Source organism: Dipodomys spectabilis, unplaced genomic scaffold (assembly GCF_019054845.1).
Source record: "Dipodomys spectabilis isolate Male_0828 unplaced genomic scaffold, ASM1905484v1 ptg000198l, whole genome shotgun sequence".
Lineage (NCBI taxonomy): Eukaryota > Metazoa > Chordata > Mammalia > Rodentia > Heteromyidae > Dipodomys > Dipodomys spectabilis.
The window spans coordinates 346,288-364,330 of record NW_024870875.1 but is presented as its reverse complement, the minus strand read 5'-3'; the positions used below and the strand labels follow the sequence as shown (position 1 = coordinate 364,330).

At 42.1% G+C, this 18,043-nt stretch overlaps 1 protein-coding gene across 1 annotated transcript in view; it reads right to left on the bottom strand.

Annotated features, from left to right (window-relative positions):
- LOC122121915 (histone acetyltransferase KAT2B-like) overlaps positions 1-18,043 on the bottom strand; it is a 44,414-nt gene that overhangs the window by 11,591 nt on the left and 14,780 nt on the right. The window contains 8 exon segments of the mRNA XM_042696116.1: positions 482-625; positions 1,651-1,761; positions 2,493-2,498; positions 6,089-6,209; positions 7,409-7,617; positions 10,897-11,033; positions 11,286-11,408; positions 16,321-16,427. Coding sequence (XP_042552050.1) covers positions 482-625; positions 1,651-1,761; positions 2,493-2,498; positions 6,089-6,209; positions 7,409-7,617; positions 10,897-11,033; positions 11,286-11,408; positions 16,321-16,427 — 958 coding nt within the window.

The window sequence follows — 18,043 nt, the reverse complement described above, 5'->3', positions numbered from 1 at the left end:
GAAGAGAAGGAGAGAGGGAGAGGGAGAGGGGGAGACAGACAGACAGACAGACAGACAGACAGACAGACAAAGTGAGAGAAGGAAGAGAGAAGGAAAGGAGACAGGGAAAGAGGGAGAAGGGAGAGGAAGATAGAGGGAAGGAGAAGGATGATTGAGGCCAGAATGTAAAAGCCTTTGGCAGGAAATGATAAAACATATCATTGCATATTCTACATTTTAGGTTGACTCTCTTAAGGATTAATGACCCAAAAAGGAGCCAGGCAAAGTGGCGCTGTAGCTCAAGTGGTAGAGCGCTCGCCTTGAGCTGAAGAGCTGAGGGACAGCGCCCAGGCCCAGAGTTCAAGCCCCACGACCGACAAAAAAAAAAAAAAAAAACCACCAAAAAGGAGCCAGGCAAACATTTATGACAGCATTAGATAAACATACATGGAACCCAGTGAAACACCATCTACCTCGGATATAAAGCTCAGTCAATTCGTACCTCCTTCTGTTTTTTAATGATGACAGAGAACTCTGTGTACGGAATCCGAGGATTCAGCTCACATCCCATTAAGGTGGCTCCTTCATAATCCTTGATGTAGCCAACATATTTGGTTTTGGGTATTTTAATTTCTTTGGAGAAACCCTACAAAGCAGATCCATTCGTTCATATGGACACTGGATCACATAGCTACTGAGTGCTAACAATATCCAGGCACAGAGAAAGGACTCCAGCATGCTTCCCTTCCATCTCCTTGACATACTAGGAAGAGGATTAGCTTGAAAACTACTCATGTCATTCAAATAGTGCAAACAGAAAATTATATAACACTTTAACATTATCCAAATAACAAGCCACCTGTGGCTCGTGCCACCGTAATCCTAATTACTTGGTAGTCTAAGAACCAGAGGATTGTAGTTTCTGGCTAGCCCAAGCAGAATGTGTCACAAGATCCCTTTGTGCCATCACTGGGCACAAAGATATACTTGACATCTCAAGCACAGTGGCAGCCTGGACATTTAATTTTTACTTAATAACTACGGCCATTTCAAAGTTTAAATGTATCTATTTCTTTCTTTTTTTGGGGGTGGGGGTGGGGGGGTAGTACTACTGAGGTTTGAACTCAGAGCCTCAATCTTAACAGGCTGAAACTATGGAACTATTTGCTGAGCTATGCCTCCAATCTTGTTTTTCACTGGTTATTTTCAGGATAGAGCCTTACTTCCTGTTGTGATACCCATCCCATCTTCCCTGGGATGACAGGTACAAGCCCCCATGATCCAGCTTGACTATCACAGAGATGGAAGTCTCTCAGACTTGTCTACCTGAACACAGCCACACAGGGACACTTAACTTCCCTCCCTCCCTCCCTCCCTCCCTCTCTCTCTCTCTTAACCTCCCTCCCTCCCTCCCTCCCTCCCCTCTCTCTCTCCCTCTCTCTCTCTCTCATCTTTCTTTCTTCTCTTTTTTTGTTAGTCCTGGGGCTGGAAATCAGGGCCTGGGCACTGTCCCTGAGCTTCCTTTGCTCAAGGCTAGCCACCCTAGCCACACTTGAGCCACAGCGCCACTTCCAGCTTTTTCTGTTTATGTGGTGCTGAGGAATTGAACCCAGGTCTTTGTGCATGCTAGGCAAGCACTCTACTCACTAAGCCACAGTCCCAGCCATTTACCTGTTTCTTGAAGTATCCAATTGCATAATCGTCAGCGTATGTGAGGAAGTTGAGGATGTCGTGTTTTATGTGATATTCTTTCAGATGATTCATCAGGTGTGTTCCATAGCCCTGTGCACAAGTTAGCATGCAGACAAATGGATTAGGTCTTGGAGAAAAGAAAATCCTACAATCTTGCCAGGAAATGTTGGAAAACTGAAGAGATTGTGCTTGGAGATACATATGTATGTGTGTGTGTGTGTGTGTGTGTGTGTGTGTGTGTGTGTGTATATATATATATATATATGATCATAACATATTTTTAACATAACATATATATGTGTATATTACCAACAGAAACTCTCCTGGGGGAAATCTAATATTAACAATTTATAACAATTTCTGAACTTTGAAAATGAGGGAGAGAACTACAAAAAATCTTCAAAATTCTTGGTTCAAGATAAAAAAACAACATTGGAAAATATGTTTTTGCTTCTTTGGCCATAATACACTGAAACTACAAACTCAGATACAAAAATTCCTAGCTAAGATGTTAAGTTTTCATGGAGTAAATACTTTTAATGAATTTCTGCTTAATTTTGAAAGTATTTCAGAATCTAGGATTTAAAGAAGTGTATAAATGAAAAGTGCTAATGATCACTAGAAAATCACTAATCCAAGTGTTTTGCTCTGCATTACATAATATCAACCCTTCTAAAATTACTGTGGGATTTTTTCTTTTTCTTTTTTCTTTTTTTTTTTTTTTGGTGCCAGTCCTGGGACTTAAACCCAGAATCTGGGTGCTGTCCCAGATTTTTTTTTTGCTCAAGGCTAGTGTTCTACCACTTAAGCCACAGCTCTACTTTCAGCTTTTTCTTTTTTTTTTTTTTGGTGTTTAATTGAAGGAAGACTTTCCTGCCTGTGCTGACTTTGAACAGTGACTTCTCAGATCTCAGCCTCCTAAGTAGTTAGAATTACAGACCTGAGTGGGCCTGAGCGCCCAGCATACACAGAATTTCTAACCTGCTATCATCAGACCTTTTCAAGAAAGATCTGGGGATTGGGGGGGGCAGGGCACAGTTGGTAGATTGCTGGCCAATGAGCAAATCAGGCAATCAGGTACAGAGTTTGAGTCCTGGTCTCCAACCAAAAAACAAACAAACAAACAAGCAAAAAAGAATAAGGAAAAGAGGACTGGAAAAGCCCAGAATCTCCAGGTCAGCCAGAACACACTAGCTATGTAATTTTAGCTATATAATTTTATAGAGATAAATAGCTATATAATTTTAAACTTATCAAGACCAAGGAGTTTTAAGATGAAAAACATATTCTAAAACCTGATAAGGTGCTTCGGGCATATTTTCAAATATTACCTTTTATGTGTTCTTAAACCAGATAAACTCACATGAAAATATTAAAGTACTCACAGGAATTAAAAGATAACCTTGATTCACCTAAATGACTGGACAAAATTTTATTTCCTTTTACTTATACACACACATATTATTTTGGGGTTTGAACTTAAGGCCTTGCTCTTGCTCAGCTGGTGTTCTACCACTTTAGCCACACCTCTGGCCCCTGGATATAATTTTAAAGACATAGCCACACATTTAATATAGTAAATACAGATTTGCTGACTTCACAAGCAAGTGCTACTAGCACTGGGATTCACTGAGTTTTACCCCACGGTGAAGCAGAATGTCTGTGTGTTCCAGTGTTTGGGGTTGGCAGATACCTTTGAAAATCTAAGTATCTAAGGTAGTACCTGGCTCCGGAGTTGGTCATTAATTATTAACTAAAGACATGGGGCAATGAAAAGACAGGAAATTAATGATGTAACTGTTTCTCCCATTTCTATTTGTACTAAACAGTTGGTCCCTAAAAAGGTAATGTATCCATTATACACATAAATACACATAATATCTTTCATCAATTTGTTCATCCTGTTCTATAATATTAATCTTCATTTTCTAAAACGACACTTTCAGATCACTAACAAAGAAATGACTTTATTTTTCTAGGGCTTTCTACTGAATTTATGACATTTTTTTCCAACTTCATTCAAGTCTTTAAAATTTTACAGTGTAGGGAATACAATAAACTGCCCTTGTGAGAAGTAACAAGACAAAGCAGCAACTCATATTCTGTTTCCCTGTGGCATCCCTAAAAGTGTCCAAATCAACCTTAATTAACCTTTCCAAACAAGGTGCTTGCTATAGCCGTGTGCCTCTGTGTGTGTCTATGTGTCTGTGTGTCTCTGTGTGTCTCTGTCTCTCTGTTTCTGTCTGTCTGTCTGTCTGTCTCTCTCTCTCTCTCTCTCTCTCTCAGAGGCATGCACATGTGCATGCTAGACCTGGGGCTTCAACTCAGGGCCTGGGTGCTGTCCCTAAGCTTTTATGCTTAAGTTTAGCTCTCTACAACTTAAACCACACACAGCCCTCCTTCCTGATTTATGGTAATTAATTGGAGATAAGAGTCTCAAGGACTTTCTTGCCTGGACTGGCCTTGAACCACAATCCTTAGATCTCAGCCTCCAGAGTAGATAGGATTACAGGCGTGAGCCACCAGTGCCTAGTTCTTGTTATACCTATCTCTAAAAACACAATTTATACAATTGAGCCAGGTGGGCATGCCTGTAATCTTAGCGCTTGGAAGGAAGTAGGAGAATCAAGAATTCAAGGCTAGCCAGGGAAGGGGAGGGAAGGGAAGGAAGGGAAGGGAGGGGAGGGGAGGGGAGGGGAGGGAAGGGGAGGAAAGGGAAGGGAAGGGAAGGGGAGGGGAGGGGAGGGGAGGGAAGGGGAGGGGAGGGGAGGGGAGGGGAGGGAAGAGAAGGGAAGGGAAGGGAAGGGAAGGGAAGGGAGAAAAAGTAAGTGTTATACAACCTCTCTCTATGAACAGTTAAAATTTGCCTTAAAGTCCTAAACTCTAGATGTTTAGAAACACCTGGGTACTTGAACATTTCTCACTTTGCTGGGGGAGGGGAGAATGTAACAGTACAAATAATACCATTTAAAGACATACTGTCAGAATCCTTTGGAAAACAGAGTCTCCAATAAATTTAGTTCTTTATTTCCCCAATCCAAATAATAAGACCTGACTTACTTGGTCCTGGATGTGCTCACACACCTCCACTGTGCTTTGTGAGAATAAACACTTCACAGAAGCCACAATGGCGACTGTGGTCAGAGAACAAGGTTGCTACTGAAATCAGAGGTACCCAATGTCTTTGAGCAGAGAATACTCATTCTTTGTTTTTGTGAATGACACAGTTTCTTTGAGGAAGGAATCAACCACATATTTCATCCTTCACTGCTCAATACAGGAGCCAGGGTCCACATGTGTCTTATTGAAATATAGTTCATCCAAATTGATACATACTAGAAGTGTAAAATATACAATTGATTTCAAAGACTTAGTAACAAAAAAATTAAAAAAAAACAAAAAAAAGAACCCAAAAGGTCTCAAAAATATTTCATAACATTGAATTCTGGGAAAAACAAAATATTATTAATAACTAATCTCACCTGTTTCCACTTGCTTCTCTTTAAAATGTGGCTATTAGAAGATTCAATAGCTCATCTATGCAATCACTGCAACGTTTCAGCTTACAATAGACCTCTACTGGACATTATCTTAGACCATGCAATCATTCTTCTCATCTTTCCACCACCCACAATAATATTTTTCCATGGTAGCTTTTAGAGCTCCCTGAATACTCAATGCATAATCTTCTCAGGATTTATTTCTGATTCCCTGTTTCCTCAGAGCAGCAGAGGAGGTCATTACATAATCTAGATAGGACCTCTTTTTGTCACATGGGTTGTCTAGCCAGACCAACTACAACAGCAATAAAACAGCCACACCTGCCAGGGAGGAAGGGATTCATGCCCAGGATAAGGGGAGATAAGTTAACAAGTAGGGAAAATAAAAACTCCAACACATTCCAAACCCTACAAGAATGCTGATTCATGAATGCACTCAAATTCTTCATAACTTCCTTTATAGAAGTACTTTAGGAATCATAGAATCTTTCTGTAGTCTAACTGGCTAAATCACCTTCCTAATCCAGATCAATTACAACCTTTCTGGTGGCTTGATGATACCGTGTGTGTGTGTGTGTGTGTGTGTGTGTGTGTGTGTGTGTGTGTGTGTGTGTGTGTGTTAAACACTGAGCGTTACTTTCAAAGCTCTCTTCATTGGCTACAGAGTACACTTCAGGTACATCATGAATTGCACAGTGAGGGTGCGTTTTGACAACCCAACTTTCCTCTTCTCTCCCCCATGTCTGTCTTACATGAACACACAGTTAGAGTAAGAAGACTCATCTCAGAAAACCATAAGCTCTATTTGCAGTCTTCTCTGAACACAGAATAGAGAGAGTTTCTCCAAGCTTCACAGCTTTGGTGCGAACCCCACACCCCACTTTTCTTCTAAGACCCTGGGTTTTCCTTATCTTGACTTGCTCATTTGAAGTTACAGCACAGAAAACAATCTCTGTGAATCCCTGGAATGGGAACATACAGAAACAGATACCACCAATAACACGGCCATCTTTAATTAAAGCAAGGGTTTTGTGTTTCCTGAAAGGATAAAATTATGTCAAAGTCTTACCAATCTTGGTTTTATAAGGATGCTCTGGGTGGTCACTAACTAACCAAAAGGGGGGGGGGGGATATGTCTTGAATTTCTGTGGGAACTTCCTTCATTCTAGCCACTATACTTTTACCTAGGACTTGACAACAAAAGGCATCATCAGAGCACCCACCAGAACAAAATTGAATGTCCTCTAGTAAGTTCCAATGTCTAAAAGTAGCAAGAAAGTATGTGTGGAGGTGTTTTGGAACTGGCATACCCTATGCCCAGGGAACCATGGTGAGAATCAAGAAGAGAGCTCAAAGTCATGACAAACATGATACACATTTCTGCAGTTAATTCTTTTTCTTTCATTTTTTTTTTTTTTTTTTTTTTGGGTCCGGTCATGGGGCCTGAACTCTGGGCCTGGGCGCTGTCCCTCAGCTCTTCAGCTCAAGGCTAGCACTCTACCACTTGAGCCACAGCGCCACTTCTGGCTTTTTTCTTTTTGCTTACGTGGTGCTGAGGAATTGAACCCAGGGCCTCAGGCATGCAAGGCAAGCGCTCTACCTGATCTGTAATGTTTTTGAGTAAGAATTAACTGCAGAGGGTCTGGGAAGGTGGCTCAGTGGTAGAGCGCTTGCCTTGCATGCATGAGGCCCTTGGTTCGATTCCTCAGCGCCACATAAGCAAAAAGAAAAAAGCCAGAAGTGGCGCTGTGGCTCAAGTGGTAGAGTGCTAGCCTTGAGCTGAAGAGCTAAGGGACAGTGCCCAGGCCCAGAGTTTAGGCCCCAGGACCGGATCAAGAAAAAAAAAAAAATTACAGATCAGGCACCACAGTAGTTAATCCAAGAATGAGTGGATTACCAAAAAGCTAATATAGCTTCTAAGTGTGTATATTGCTAAATGAATGGAGTACAGGGCAGCCAAATAGTAACTTAAAATACAGAGCATGTTAACAAGAACATTTTAAGCTGAGCACCAGAGGCTCATGCCTATAATTCTACCTACTCAGGAGACTGAGATCTGAGGATCACAGTTCAAACCAGCCTAGATAGAAAACTCCATGAGACTCTCATCTCCAATTAACTACCAATAAAGAAGCCAGAAGTGCAGCTGTGGCTCAAGTGGGAGAGCACCAGCCCTGAGGACAGTACCCAAGCTTTGGGATCAAGGGGGGCAGGGAAACAGAGAAGGAAGAGCTTACGGGTCAAAGACAAGACGTGTGATATACTCTTTTGGCATTCAGGGCAGCTGATGGGAGAAGACGTTCTGTAGACCAACCAGCCACATCAGAATCTTCTTGTTTGGTTTCTGGTTCAGGGAATTGCCAACCACATGGAATTCAATGACACCCCTGCACTCTTCCAGCCTCGCTGCCTCGTCCCTGGCTGAGTGTGCCGACAGAAAATTGGTCTAGGATGCAGGAGACAGGAAAAGGTCACACACAGCTACTCTGTGAAGGCAATGGCACATCAAAGCTTCTCTTCTTTGTTCTAGTCAGGTACGCGTTTGCGGATTTCCAGGGTGCAAATACACACACATGCATGCAGACACACATGCATGAACATGCACACACATTCCTCAAGTCTTGAAGACAAAATAGAAAGATAAGTAAAGCAGTGGGAGAAATCTGAGGACCACCAAGGTGCCAGATAAGCTATCAGCCAATTTTTCCATCATGTGCCTGAGAAAAAACATCTTAGACTGTTTGAGCCATAAGATCTCTGTCTTCACTTCTCAACTGTTATTACAGTACAAAGGAAGATACAGATGCTCTGTTAAGGAACAGATGTACTAAAAGAATAGGTGCATTAGTACTCCAGTTAAGACTTTAGCTAGAACACAAAATAAAACAGAGTAAATCACATTTGGCCTATGGGCCATAGTTTGCCAGTCCCTTGTTTAAAAACATAATAATAATAATCTCATTTACTTCAGTTTTAAAAGACCCATTGTGACGACAGATCCCAAATTCTCATAAAAGACCAAAACACAGTGGTCACATTCCTATTTTAGCACCTCTTTTCAGAGAACAGTTTTCTTTGCTAAGGAGTATCTGTTGACCCTCACTAAACCACAGCAGACATTACAGCAAGGGCCGGTACTCTGTGTTCCTCGTCTTATTTAATCCATCAGTGCAATGCAGGGAAATAAATGTTCCACAAACAGCTCTTCAGGGAGGAAAAGTCCTAACTGGTAGCACTTTGCTGCTTTCATTGGTCTACAGTAGCTGGATGTCCATGTGACCAGGCACCACTGTGATCAATTTCAAGCCACCAAGCTATTTAACAACCAGCTTAGAAAACTCCTAAAATTTAACTGCTTACTTCCATGCATGCGCCAGTACCAGCCAGTTCCACACACTATGAAATCCATCTAACAAATTTCAACCATGATTGCAGTCCACTTTAGAACTCAAAACACTAAGATCAGTGAAAATATTCAATCCTTAAAAGACTAAGAGAAGAAGCTGGGCACCAGTGGCTCACGCCTATAATCCTAGCTACTCAGGATGCAGAGCCTGGGCAGGAAAGACTGTGTGAGACCCTTATTTCCAATTAACCACCAGAAAACCAGAAGTGGTGCTGTAGCTCAAGTGGTAAAGTGCTATAGCCCCTATAGCTCAGGGATAGTGCCCAGGCCCAGAGTTCAAGGCAGACAACCGACAAAAAAAAAAGACTCAGAGAAGAGAAGAACGAGTGCTTGAAGTCCTCACAGACCAAACATCACAATGGGAAAGAATAATCGTATGATGAGATCTATTATTATTATTTTGAGGGAGCAGCACTGGGGGTTAAACTCGGAGTATTATGTTCTCCCTGGAACTCTGCCACTTGAGTCACAACTCCACTTCTGGCTTTGTGGCGAATAATTTGAGATACAAGTCTCACAGAATTTTCTGCCAGGGCTGGCTCTGAAGCACAATCCTCAAATCTCAGCCTCCTGAGCAGTTAGGATTACAGGCGTAAGCCTATAATCCTAGCTTTATTATTATTATTTTGTCGTGCCAGGGATTAAACCCGGGGCCTCATGTAGGTTAGGCTTTAACCCTAGTCCATGAGGATATATTTCTACTAAAACAGTCCAGTTCTCTGAATTAACCTCAATATCACAGAATACCTAAAAAAAAAAAATGGCAAAGCAAAACTTAATCTTTTTTTTAATTGAATAGAGCTATAGTAAGAAGATATAAAAATTGTTGATAAAATAATATCCAGGCCATTTTTCCTATGGCTTAAGCCACTCTGCAATAAGTATCATGTAACAAGATAGCAGCAGTACTTTTACTAAAAGTGCTTGAATCTAATAACCAGTAAGCAAAGACAAATTCAAATAGACAGCAAAAGTGGTGACCAAGAATCAACAACATCATATCAAAAGGCCAAGAAAAAGCTGGAAAATTACTGCTTTAAAGTAAAGAGACTTAGCAGACTAGGAATATAGCTGAGTGTAGTGTGTTTTCCTCGCATACTAAGGCCGTGGGTTCAACCTGGAGCACCGCCCACAAAAAGAGAGACACTTAAAAGCATGAGGAAATCAAAGTTAGATGCAATGCTTTGTTCCCTAGTTGATCCTTCAACAACAGCAATAATTGTGACAAAGGACACCATTTAGACCGATGGGGAATTTAGATATGGGATGTATATTACACCAGGGCCAGCAAACTTTTCAATACAAGGTAGGAGGGGTGTATTTTATGCTTTTGAGATGCATATATTTGGCAGATCCCAGTTACTCAAACCTGCTACTACATGCAAAGACAGCCACACATAGGAGCCTCCTGCTGCTCTGGAGGCTGACATGGGAGAGTCACTTGAGCCACAAATTTGAGTCCATGCACTGGTGGCTCACACCTGTAATCTTAGTTACTCAGGAGGCAGAGATCTAACCATTGAGACACAAAGTCAATGGGAGAAGGAAAGTCCAGGTGATTCTTATCTCTAACTGCCAAAAACCAGATATGGAGCTGTGGTTCAGTTGGTGAAATGCTAGCCTTGAACGAAAGGAAGGAAGGAAGGAAGGAAGGAAGGAAGGAAGGAAGGAAGGAAGGAAGGAAGGAAGGAAGGAAGGAAGGAAGGAAAATGCTGGAATGCTAGATCCAGTTTGTGGACTATAGTCTGCAACCTTATATTAGAAAACTTTATAACCAAATTTTCTGAGTGCTAACTTTGCTAAGAGTGCTAATATGCCAAGCTAAATGTTCTAAGAGTGCTAACTGCATTGTGATTTTGAAAGTGAATATCGTTGCTCCTATGAAAGCTAAGGGTAAAGTGTTTATCTCTTTTCAACTCTGAAGCCATTCTAAATGGTTCACAAGAGAGAAAAGCAGAAGATAGAGTGAAATGGGGCCTAATGTTAACAACTAGAGGGATCTAGAAGTCCAGAGTTTTGTTTTATGTTTTGAACCACAGATATTCTGTAACATTTTCCGGGTTAGAAATACATCAAGATAAAAAGGGTTGCAACTGTGAGAGATTATTAGCATGAGGCTCTGTGATGTGATATTCTTTGAAGGAAATGATCTCTTGACTAGCCAACCCTGCCCTTCCCACCTGGACCACCAGGGTCCATGCAAACCTAGACAGAAGGCTAATTCTCTGCTGACAACAGAAGGCTTCATTTCTGAGAGCTTAAGGGGCTGGAAGAACAGGAGACGCCTACCAGCTCCCAGATGCCGTTTGCCCTGCTCACCTCTGGCCCGAGCATGGTTGCAGGGTCTGTGATGGTGGACATGACCTCATGAATCAACTCCACTGGAATATCCCCCATAACCCGGGGTCTTTTGGCCTCTTCTAGAATGTGAGAGTCATTCATTTTCCTCTTCTCTCCTACAAAGATCAAAATTTAGAAGGCAAACGATAGGTATACATCATATACACATAAAACAAAATGTGAATGCCCACTGATACAACTAATTTCCTAACAGAGTTGATGGAATGGAGGTCAATATCCTCTGTGACGGAGGAAAGGGGGGGGCAGTAAAAGATGGGAAAGTGATGGGCGGGGTCATAATAATTGCCAATCGCAGATCCATTTTCTCCATCTGGGTGTCCTCTCTTTTACCCCTCTTAAGAGCTTACCTTGGTTTGCTTCAAGCCCAGATGACTTGCAGGCAGGACTCGTGCTACCTCCATTTGGCTGCTCCAGGGAAGATGAGTTTGAATTGTATGACACTGTCCCAGCCACAGGAGGTGGATTAATAACCGCCCCAAGAAAAGGGGGAAAAAAATATGAGATGACTATGTGCATAGGCAACAAGGAAACAAGAACACCTGAAATCAACACCATAGAAAGTCATCTTTAAACTAAAAACCACTTAGCATCAAGATGGTAAGAACAGAAGCCAGGCTCTAATGGCTCACACCTGTAATCTTAGCTACTCAGGAGGCTGGAATCTGAGGATCTTGGCTCAAGGCCAAGAAAGTCTCTGAGATTCTTCAAGTGACCACCATAAAACTCCAAGTAGAGCTGTGGCTCACATGTTACAGCACTAGTCTTGACTAAAAAAGCCAAGGGACAGTAGCATCCAGGTCCTGGATTCAAGCCCCGGTACTGGCAAAACATAATTAATCAAAAATAAAGCCTGGGGAAACAAGTAGCAATACGAAGCCAGCCCAAGCAGATAATGGCATAAGCCCCGTTCTCAACCCATAGGAGCCCCTGTCATCTCAGCAATGGCAGAGGCTGAGACTGGGAGAATCAAGATACTAGATTAGCCCCAGCAAGAAAGCTGATGAGACTCCATCTCCGTAGAGTTCCCTGGACATTGCGGTATCTCTATGATCCCAGCAACTACAGGAAGCCTGGAAGGAGGTAGAGTATGGCACAGGCACACACACCTAGGCAGACAGCAAAACCCTATCTTAAAAACAACCAGGGGAGGGAGTGGCGCTGTGGCTCAAGTGGTAGAGCGCTAGCCTTGAGCTGAAGAGCTGAGGGACAGCGCCCAGGCCCAGAGTTCAAGCCCCACGGCCGACAAAACAACAACAACAACAACAACAACCAGGGATAAAACGAGGCTGAAGGGGTAGCTCAAGTTATACAAGTCCCTGAGTTCAAACCCCAGGAAGGCCCCCAAAATAAAATCCACTTAAATGCCAGGCTATATGTTTTGGGTTTTTTTTTTTTCCTTGTAGCACCCAGGCCTTCTGAATTTCAAAGAGGATTTTATCAAAGAGGAAGCGCGGATGATTCAGAAGACATCTTAAGAGTATCTTGCAAAACTTTAGAGCCATCATTATAAATGTCATTCTCACAGTTGCACAGATGTGCAGACATGCCAATTAAGAAGACAATTACACTCTTCTCGCCCCTGAAGAGAACACATTGCAATTACGACGAAACACAAGACAGCTTGCTTCTGATAGCCTTCAGGTTAAGACTGAAGTGTACTCTTCAGCTTAACTGGGCACAACCTTAAAAACAACAACAACAACAAAAATAACAAAAAATAAGCTTAAAATTCCCATGCAGCCAGAGATCACCGCTGCCTGCTCCAGCCTGTGTATGGAATGGCAGATAACATGTGGCCAGAAGCAGAGCAGACAGGGAAGATTCTGAGCAGGCACAGATTAAAGGGAGTTCTCACTCACAAAGCAACGCTCTCTGGAGGCCCTCAATAAGTGAACTAAATGGACCCTGCTGAACAGCTTTGATGTTCCAAGCCCAAGGGAGGAAGCAGTGTTCATTCTCTGCTCATTCTTTCCCCAAGCCGGCGACGCTGAACACTAGCCCACGCCACAGGAGAGCACTTAGTGCTTGTTCTGGCTTCTCATGTCCTACAGGAGTCAGGAACTAGGCGTGGGAGTGGAACCCAATGCCATCTCATAGAAAATCTGGTCTAGGGCAACTTGTTAACCTTCTCTGATCTTCTATGTCCTTCAAGTAAAAGGGATATTAATTCTAGTTTCCTAGAGTTTGTCAGGAGGAAGTTTCAGAGGCAAAGTACTCTGACAGTATCTGTTATTGTTGTGGTGGTAAAACTGGGCCTCTGACCATCTAAGACTTGCATTCATATTAGAGAGAAATATGGACCTAGGGCAACATGAGTATGATATTACACAATAGTTCTCAGATATGCTTGCACATTCAAATCAACCGGCTGGGAAGGTGGCTTATTGTTAGAGTGCTCGCCTAGCATGCATGAAGCCTTGGGTTCAATTCCTCAGTACCACATAAACAGAAAAGGTTGGAAGTGGTGCTGTGGCTCGAGTGGTAGAGTATTAGCCTTGAGCAAAAGAATCTCAGGGACAGTGCCCAGGCTCTGAGTTCAAGCCCCAGGACTAGCAATAAATAAATAAAATAAAATCACCTAAAGCTTTTAAAAAGTCCACAATGTCCAGCAACAACCCAGACTAAGAAAATCATGTTCTCTTATAGTATCACAAATATCCATGGATGGTTCCATTGTACAGTCATGTTTCACCACCCAGAACAGGATACATATGGTCCAGTTTCTAGGAAAGATGGGCTCTGAGGGTTCACACCTTTAACTCCAGCTACTCAGGAAGCTGAAATCTGAGGACTGTGGTTCCAAGCCAGTCTGGACAGGAAAGTCCATGAGACTCTTATCTCCAAGTAACCACCATAAAGCTGGAAGGGGAGGTTTGGTTGAGATGGTAGATCACCAGCTTCGATCAGAAAACACCAAGAAAGAATGCAAGGCCTTGAGTTTGAGGTTCTGAGTTTAAGTTCTAGTACTGGTACCCCACCCCACTCCCCTCCACACACACATACATACAAAAGATTGTAGGAATCTCTGAAAGAAGGGAGCTCTAGTGCTTGCTGGGGAACAGGTGAGGAATTAGGCAACTGAGGGAGAGGTGGCATCCAAATGCTAGGTAAGATCAGGACAAAGGTGAAGTGAATTGCACAGGTCCAAAGAGAAATACAGTGGACATCTCCAGGAACCACACAGTATGCCCAGTCAACTCTTGACTGTGCAGTTCTACAGAGGAGACAGCACTACACACACATAGACCTTAGCGCATACTAAGGGTTTTAAGCATAAGAAACATGAAATTATGACCTAAAGTAAAAAAAGACACAGGACAAGTTTGGTAGCAAACATTCAAACAAAACAGGTTTTGATTCAAATCAAAATACCTCATTCCCTAAGCACTGTGATTTACAGGGATTTGATTACATATATCCAAGGTTGGGCAATAGATTTTAAAATAACAATTAAACAAACATCTCAAATGTTTTTGCTGACTGAAAGTAATTGGACTCAAAAAACTATATACTATATGATCTCTTCCATTTGATATTCTGGAAGACTAGACTGCATCAGATAAAAGGTTGCCAGGGCTGGGGTAGAATGATGAATGCCCTACAAAGGGTACAGATGATCTGTCCAGAGTAATGCAACTGCACCATATTTGATAGTAATACCCAACTGTATATGCTTGCTAAAACTCATGGTAGCCTGGCACCTGTGGCATACATCTGTAATCCTGGCTACTCAGGAGGCTGAGATCTGAGGATCTCGGTTCAAAGTAAGTCTGGGCAGGAAAGTTTATGAGACTCTTATCCCCAGTTAACCACCAAAGGGACAGAAGTGTATTTGGGGCTCAAGGAGTAGAGTGCAAGTCTTGAGCAAATAGCTCAGGGACAGTGCCCAGGCCTGAATTCAAGCCCCAGTATCAGCACAAAAGAACAACAACAACAAAAAACATAAACCCCTGTGGCATACTAAGAAATGATGAGTTTTTATTTTTTAGATTTTTACATTTTAATTGTAAAGGTGATGTATAGAAGGGTTAGTTACATAAGTGAGGTAATGAGTAAATTTTCGTTTGAACAGTGTTACCCCATCTCTCATTCTCTCCAAGTTTTTCCCCTTCCAGCTTCCCTCTTCCCCAAGTTGTATAGTGTCTAGTGGGTTTCACAATGAGGTTTTAAAATAGTGAGATTATGCCTAAAATTCTTCTTAAGAATAAAATTACCTTTCCTGGATACAACCATCGCAAGTCAACATATTACCAATAACTAGAGTTCTCAAACAAAACAAAACACCCAAACCTTGATATCAAAGCGAAGACTTCTGTCTTGTGCCATCACCAGCCATCAATTCATGTTCTGGTATTTCTACCAGGCTCCGTTGAGTGTGACTCATGCCAAAGGCAGGAACGATAATGATCAAAAAGGCAGCCGTCTCCTTCCCTTACAAGACGCCATTTGAAGCCACTGGCCAACTGGAGGGAACACTTCACATCCCCAGACCCAAGACCACTCTTCTCACTATGGCACCATTACCCTCATAGTAAATTTGTGCATGAAACAGACATCATGGATGAGTTAGACTGATTCCTAGATATATCTAGCCATTGGCTGGGCCTTTAAGTGGCTTCAGAAAGAGCCAGTGTTTGGCTACAAGGCTGAGCTGCCTGGCATTTTATACTTCCCATTAAACTGTAATGAGCAAGCCATGCCTTCCTGCACATACTACTATTTTAACTATTTAGTTCATTCCTGCACTTCGCATCCACAAAGACATAACTGCAAGATTTTGGTTTATACTCACTTTCTCCTCATTAACAGTAATGCAAAGGAAGATTTGTGAAAATATTTGCCTTTGCGTTTTTGTTTCTTTTCCTAATGAAAAACCACAAATAAATGCAATGAGAGCTACAACTAACACTTCAGGTTGACCTTCTTAGCTGCTCTCTGAGATCTGTGAAAAGAAATTTGCCTATAGCCACGTACCAGTGGCTCATGCCTGGAGTCCTAGCTACTCAGGAGGCTGAGATCTGAGGATCACAGTTCAAGCCAATCAAGGCAGAGATTCTTATCTCCAATTAATCACCAAAAAAGCCAAAAGTAGAGGATGGCTCAGGTGTTTGAGCAAGAATGCTAAAGGATAGTACCCAGCTTCTGAACTCCAGTACTGGCACAAAGAAAAAGGAAAAGGAAACAGGAAGGAAGGAAGGAAGGAAGGAAGGAAGGAAGGAAGGAAGGAAGGAAGGAAGGAAGGAAGGAAGGAAGGAAGGAAAGAAGGAAGGAGGGAAGGAAGGAGGGAGGGAGGGAGGGAGGGAAGGAAGGAAGGAAGGAAGGAAGGAAGGAAGGAAGGAAGGAAGGAAGGAAGGAAGGAAGGAAGGAAGGAAGGGAACTCACCTGTTTGGATTCCTAGCTGACTGGTTCTAGAAGAGACTGAGAGAAAATCCTGATCCCAAATGGGAGAGTTTTGACTATAAACTTCTTCTTCCAACATGGACAGAAACCTAGACACAAAAATAAAATCAAGATTAAAAAAAAAAACCTTAATGTATTACTAGAGAGGCAAAAGCCCTAGAGACATTTGACAATCCCCCTAACATTGGGGTCTGGTTTTCAATTCAGAAATATCCTAGAGAGTGTGAACTAAAATGATGACATCATTGGGCAGTTCTGATCTCTTCTAAGACAGAAACACCTTCCCATACATTTATTTTGACTTATCACACATACACTGCAACACAATAAGTAGTGTTGGAAGGGGTTGATGTGCATTAATTTAGCAGATTGTTATAAGGACAGTTGAAACAGAATCATTACTACATGCATTTTGCAGATGAAAAGGACCAAGTACAGAGAGGTTAAATAACTGTCAAATTCCCACCCTGAAGCCAGGTGCTGGTTGCTCATGACTATAATATTGGGTACTCAGGAGGCTGAGATCAGTGGATCTTGGCTCAGAGCCAGCTGGGGAAGTAAAGTCTAGAAAACTCTCCTCTCCAATTAACCACCAAAAAAAGCCAAAAGTGGAGGTGTAGCTCATGTGGTAGAGTCCCAGCCTCGAATGAAAAGGCAAATAGAAGCTTCCAGGTCCCAGAGTACTACTGCATACACACCAGTCCCAGTACTGGTGCACACACACACAAAAAAAATTGACAAATACAACAGTGAGGACAGAATTGTGACCAGCAATTCATTATTATTTTATCTTCTCACCATGTTATAAAGCAAAGTTTTGGGACCCATAAGTAACACCTGGAAATGTTGGTAGAAACAGACACTCAACCAAGTACTGGTGGTTCACATCTGTTATCGTAGCTACTGAAGAGGTCAAGATCTGAGGATCCAAGTGTGAAAGCTATCTAGAAAAATAAAACTCTATCACTAATAAGAGAACAAAAATCAGGACTGGAAGTATGGATCGAATAGAAGAGCATCAGCTATGACCAATTAACTGGCAAAAGGTTGGATTGGATAGATAAACTATAGAATCAACCTAGGTGCCCATCAAAAGATGAAGAAATAACAAATGGGGGCTGGGAAGTTGGCTCAGTGGTAGAGCGCTTGCCTTGCATGCCTGAGGCCCTGGGTTCGATTCCTCAGCACCACATAAGCAAAAAGAAAAAAGCCGGAAGTGGCGCTGTGGCTCAAGTGGTAGAGCGTTAGCCTTGAGCTGAAGAGCTGAGGGACAGCGCTCAGGCCCAGAGTTCAGGCCCCACGACCGGACCCAAAAAAAAAAAAGAAATAACAAATAGGAAATAAGGATAAAGGAAAAAGATACTGGGAGATAAAGATAAGGGATAAAGAACATTCAGTAGACACATACAATGGAGTAGTATTCAATCCTAAAGAAGAATGATCCAGGTGTGGTGGCTCACACCTGTAATTCCAGATGGCCATGAGGCAGACTTTCAGTTCAACCCCTCACTGTGTACACTAATAAAACACTGTTCAAAAAGAAGTGTACTCATTGCCTGACACATAACTGTAACCCCTCTGCACATCATCTTTACAATAAAATTTTAAAAAATAATTTTAAAAAAGTTGGATTGGAGGTGTGGTTGAAGTGGTACAACACTAGCCAGGACCAATTAATCAGCAAAACTGAACTGGAGACATGGCT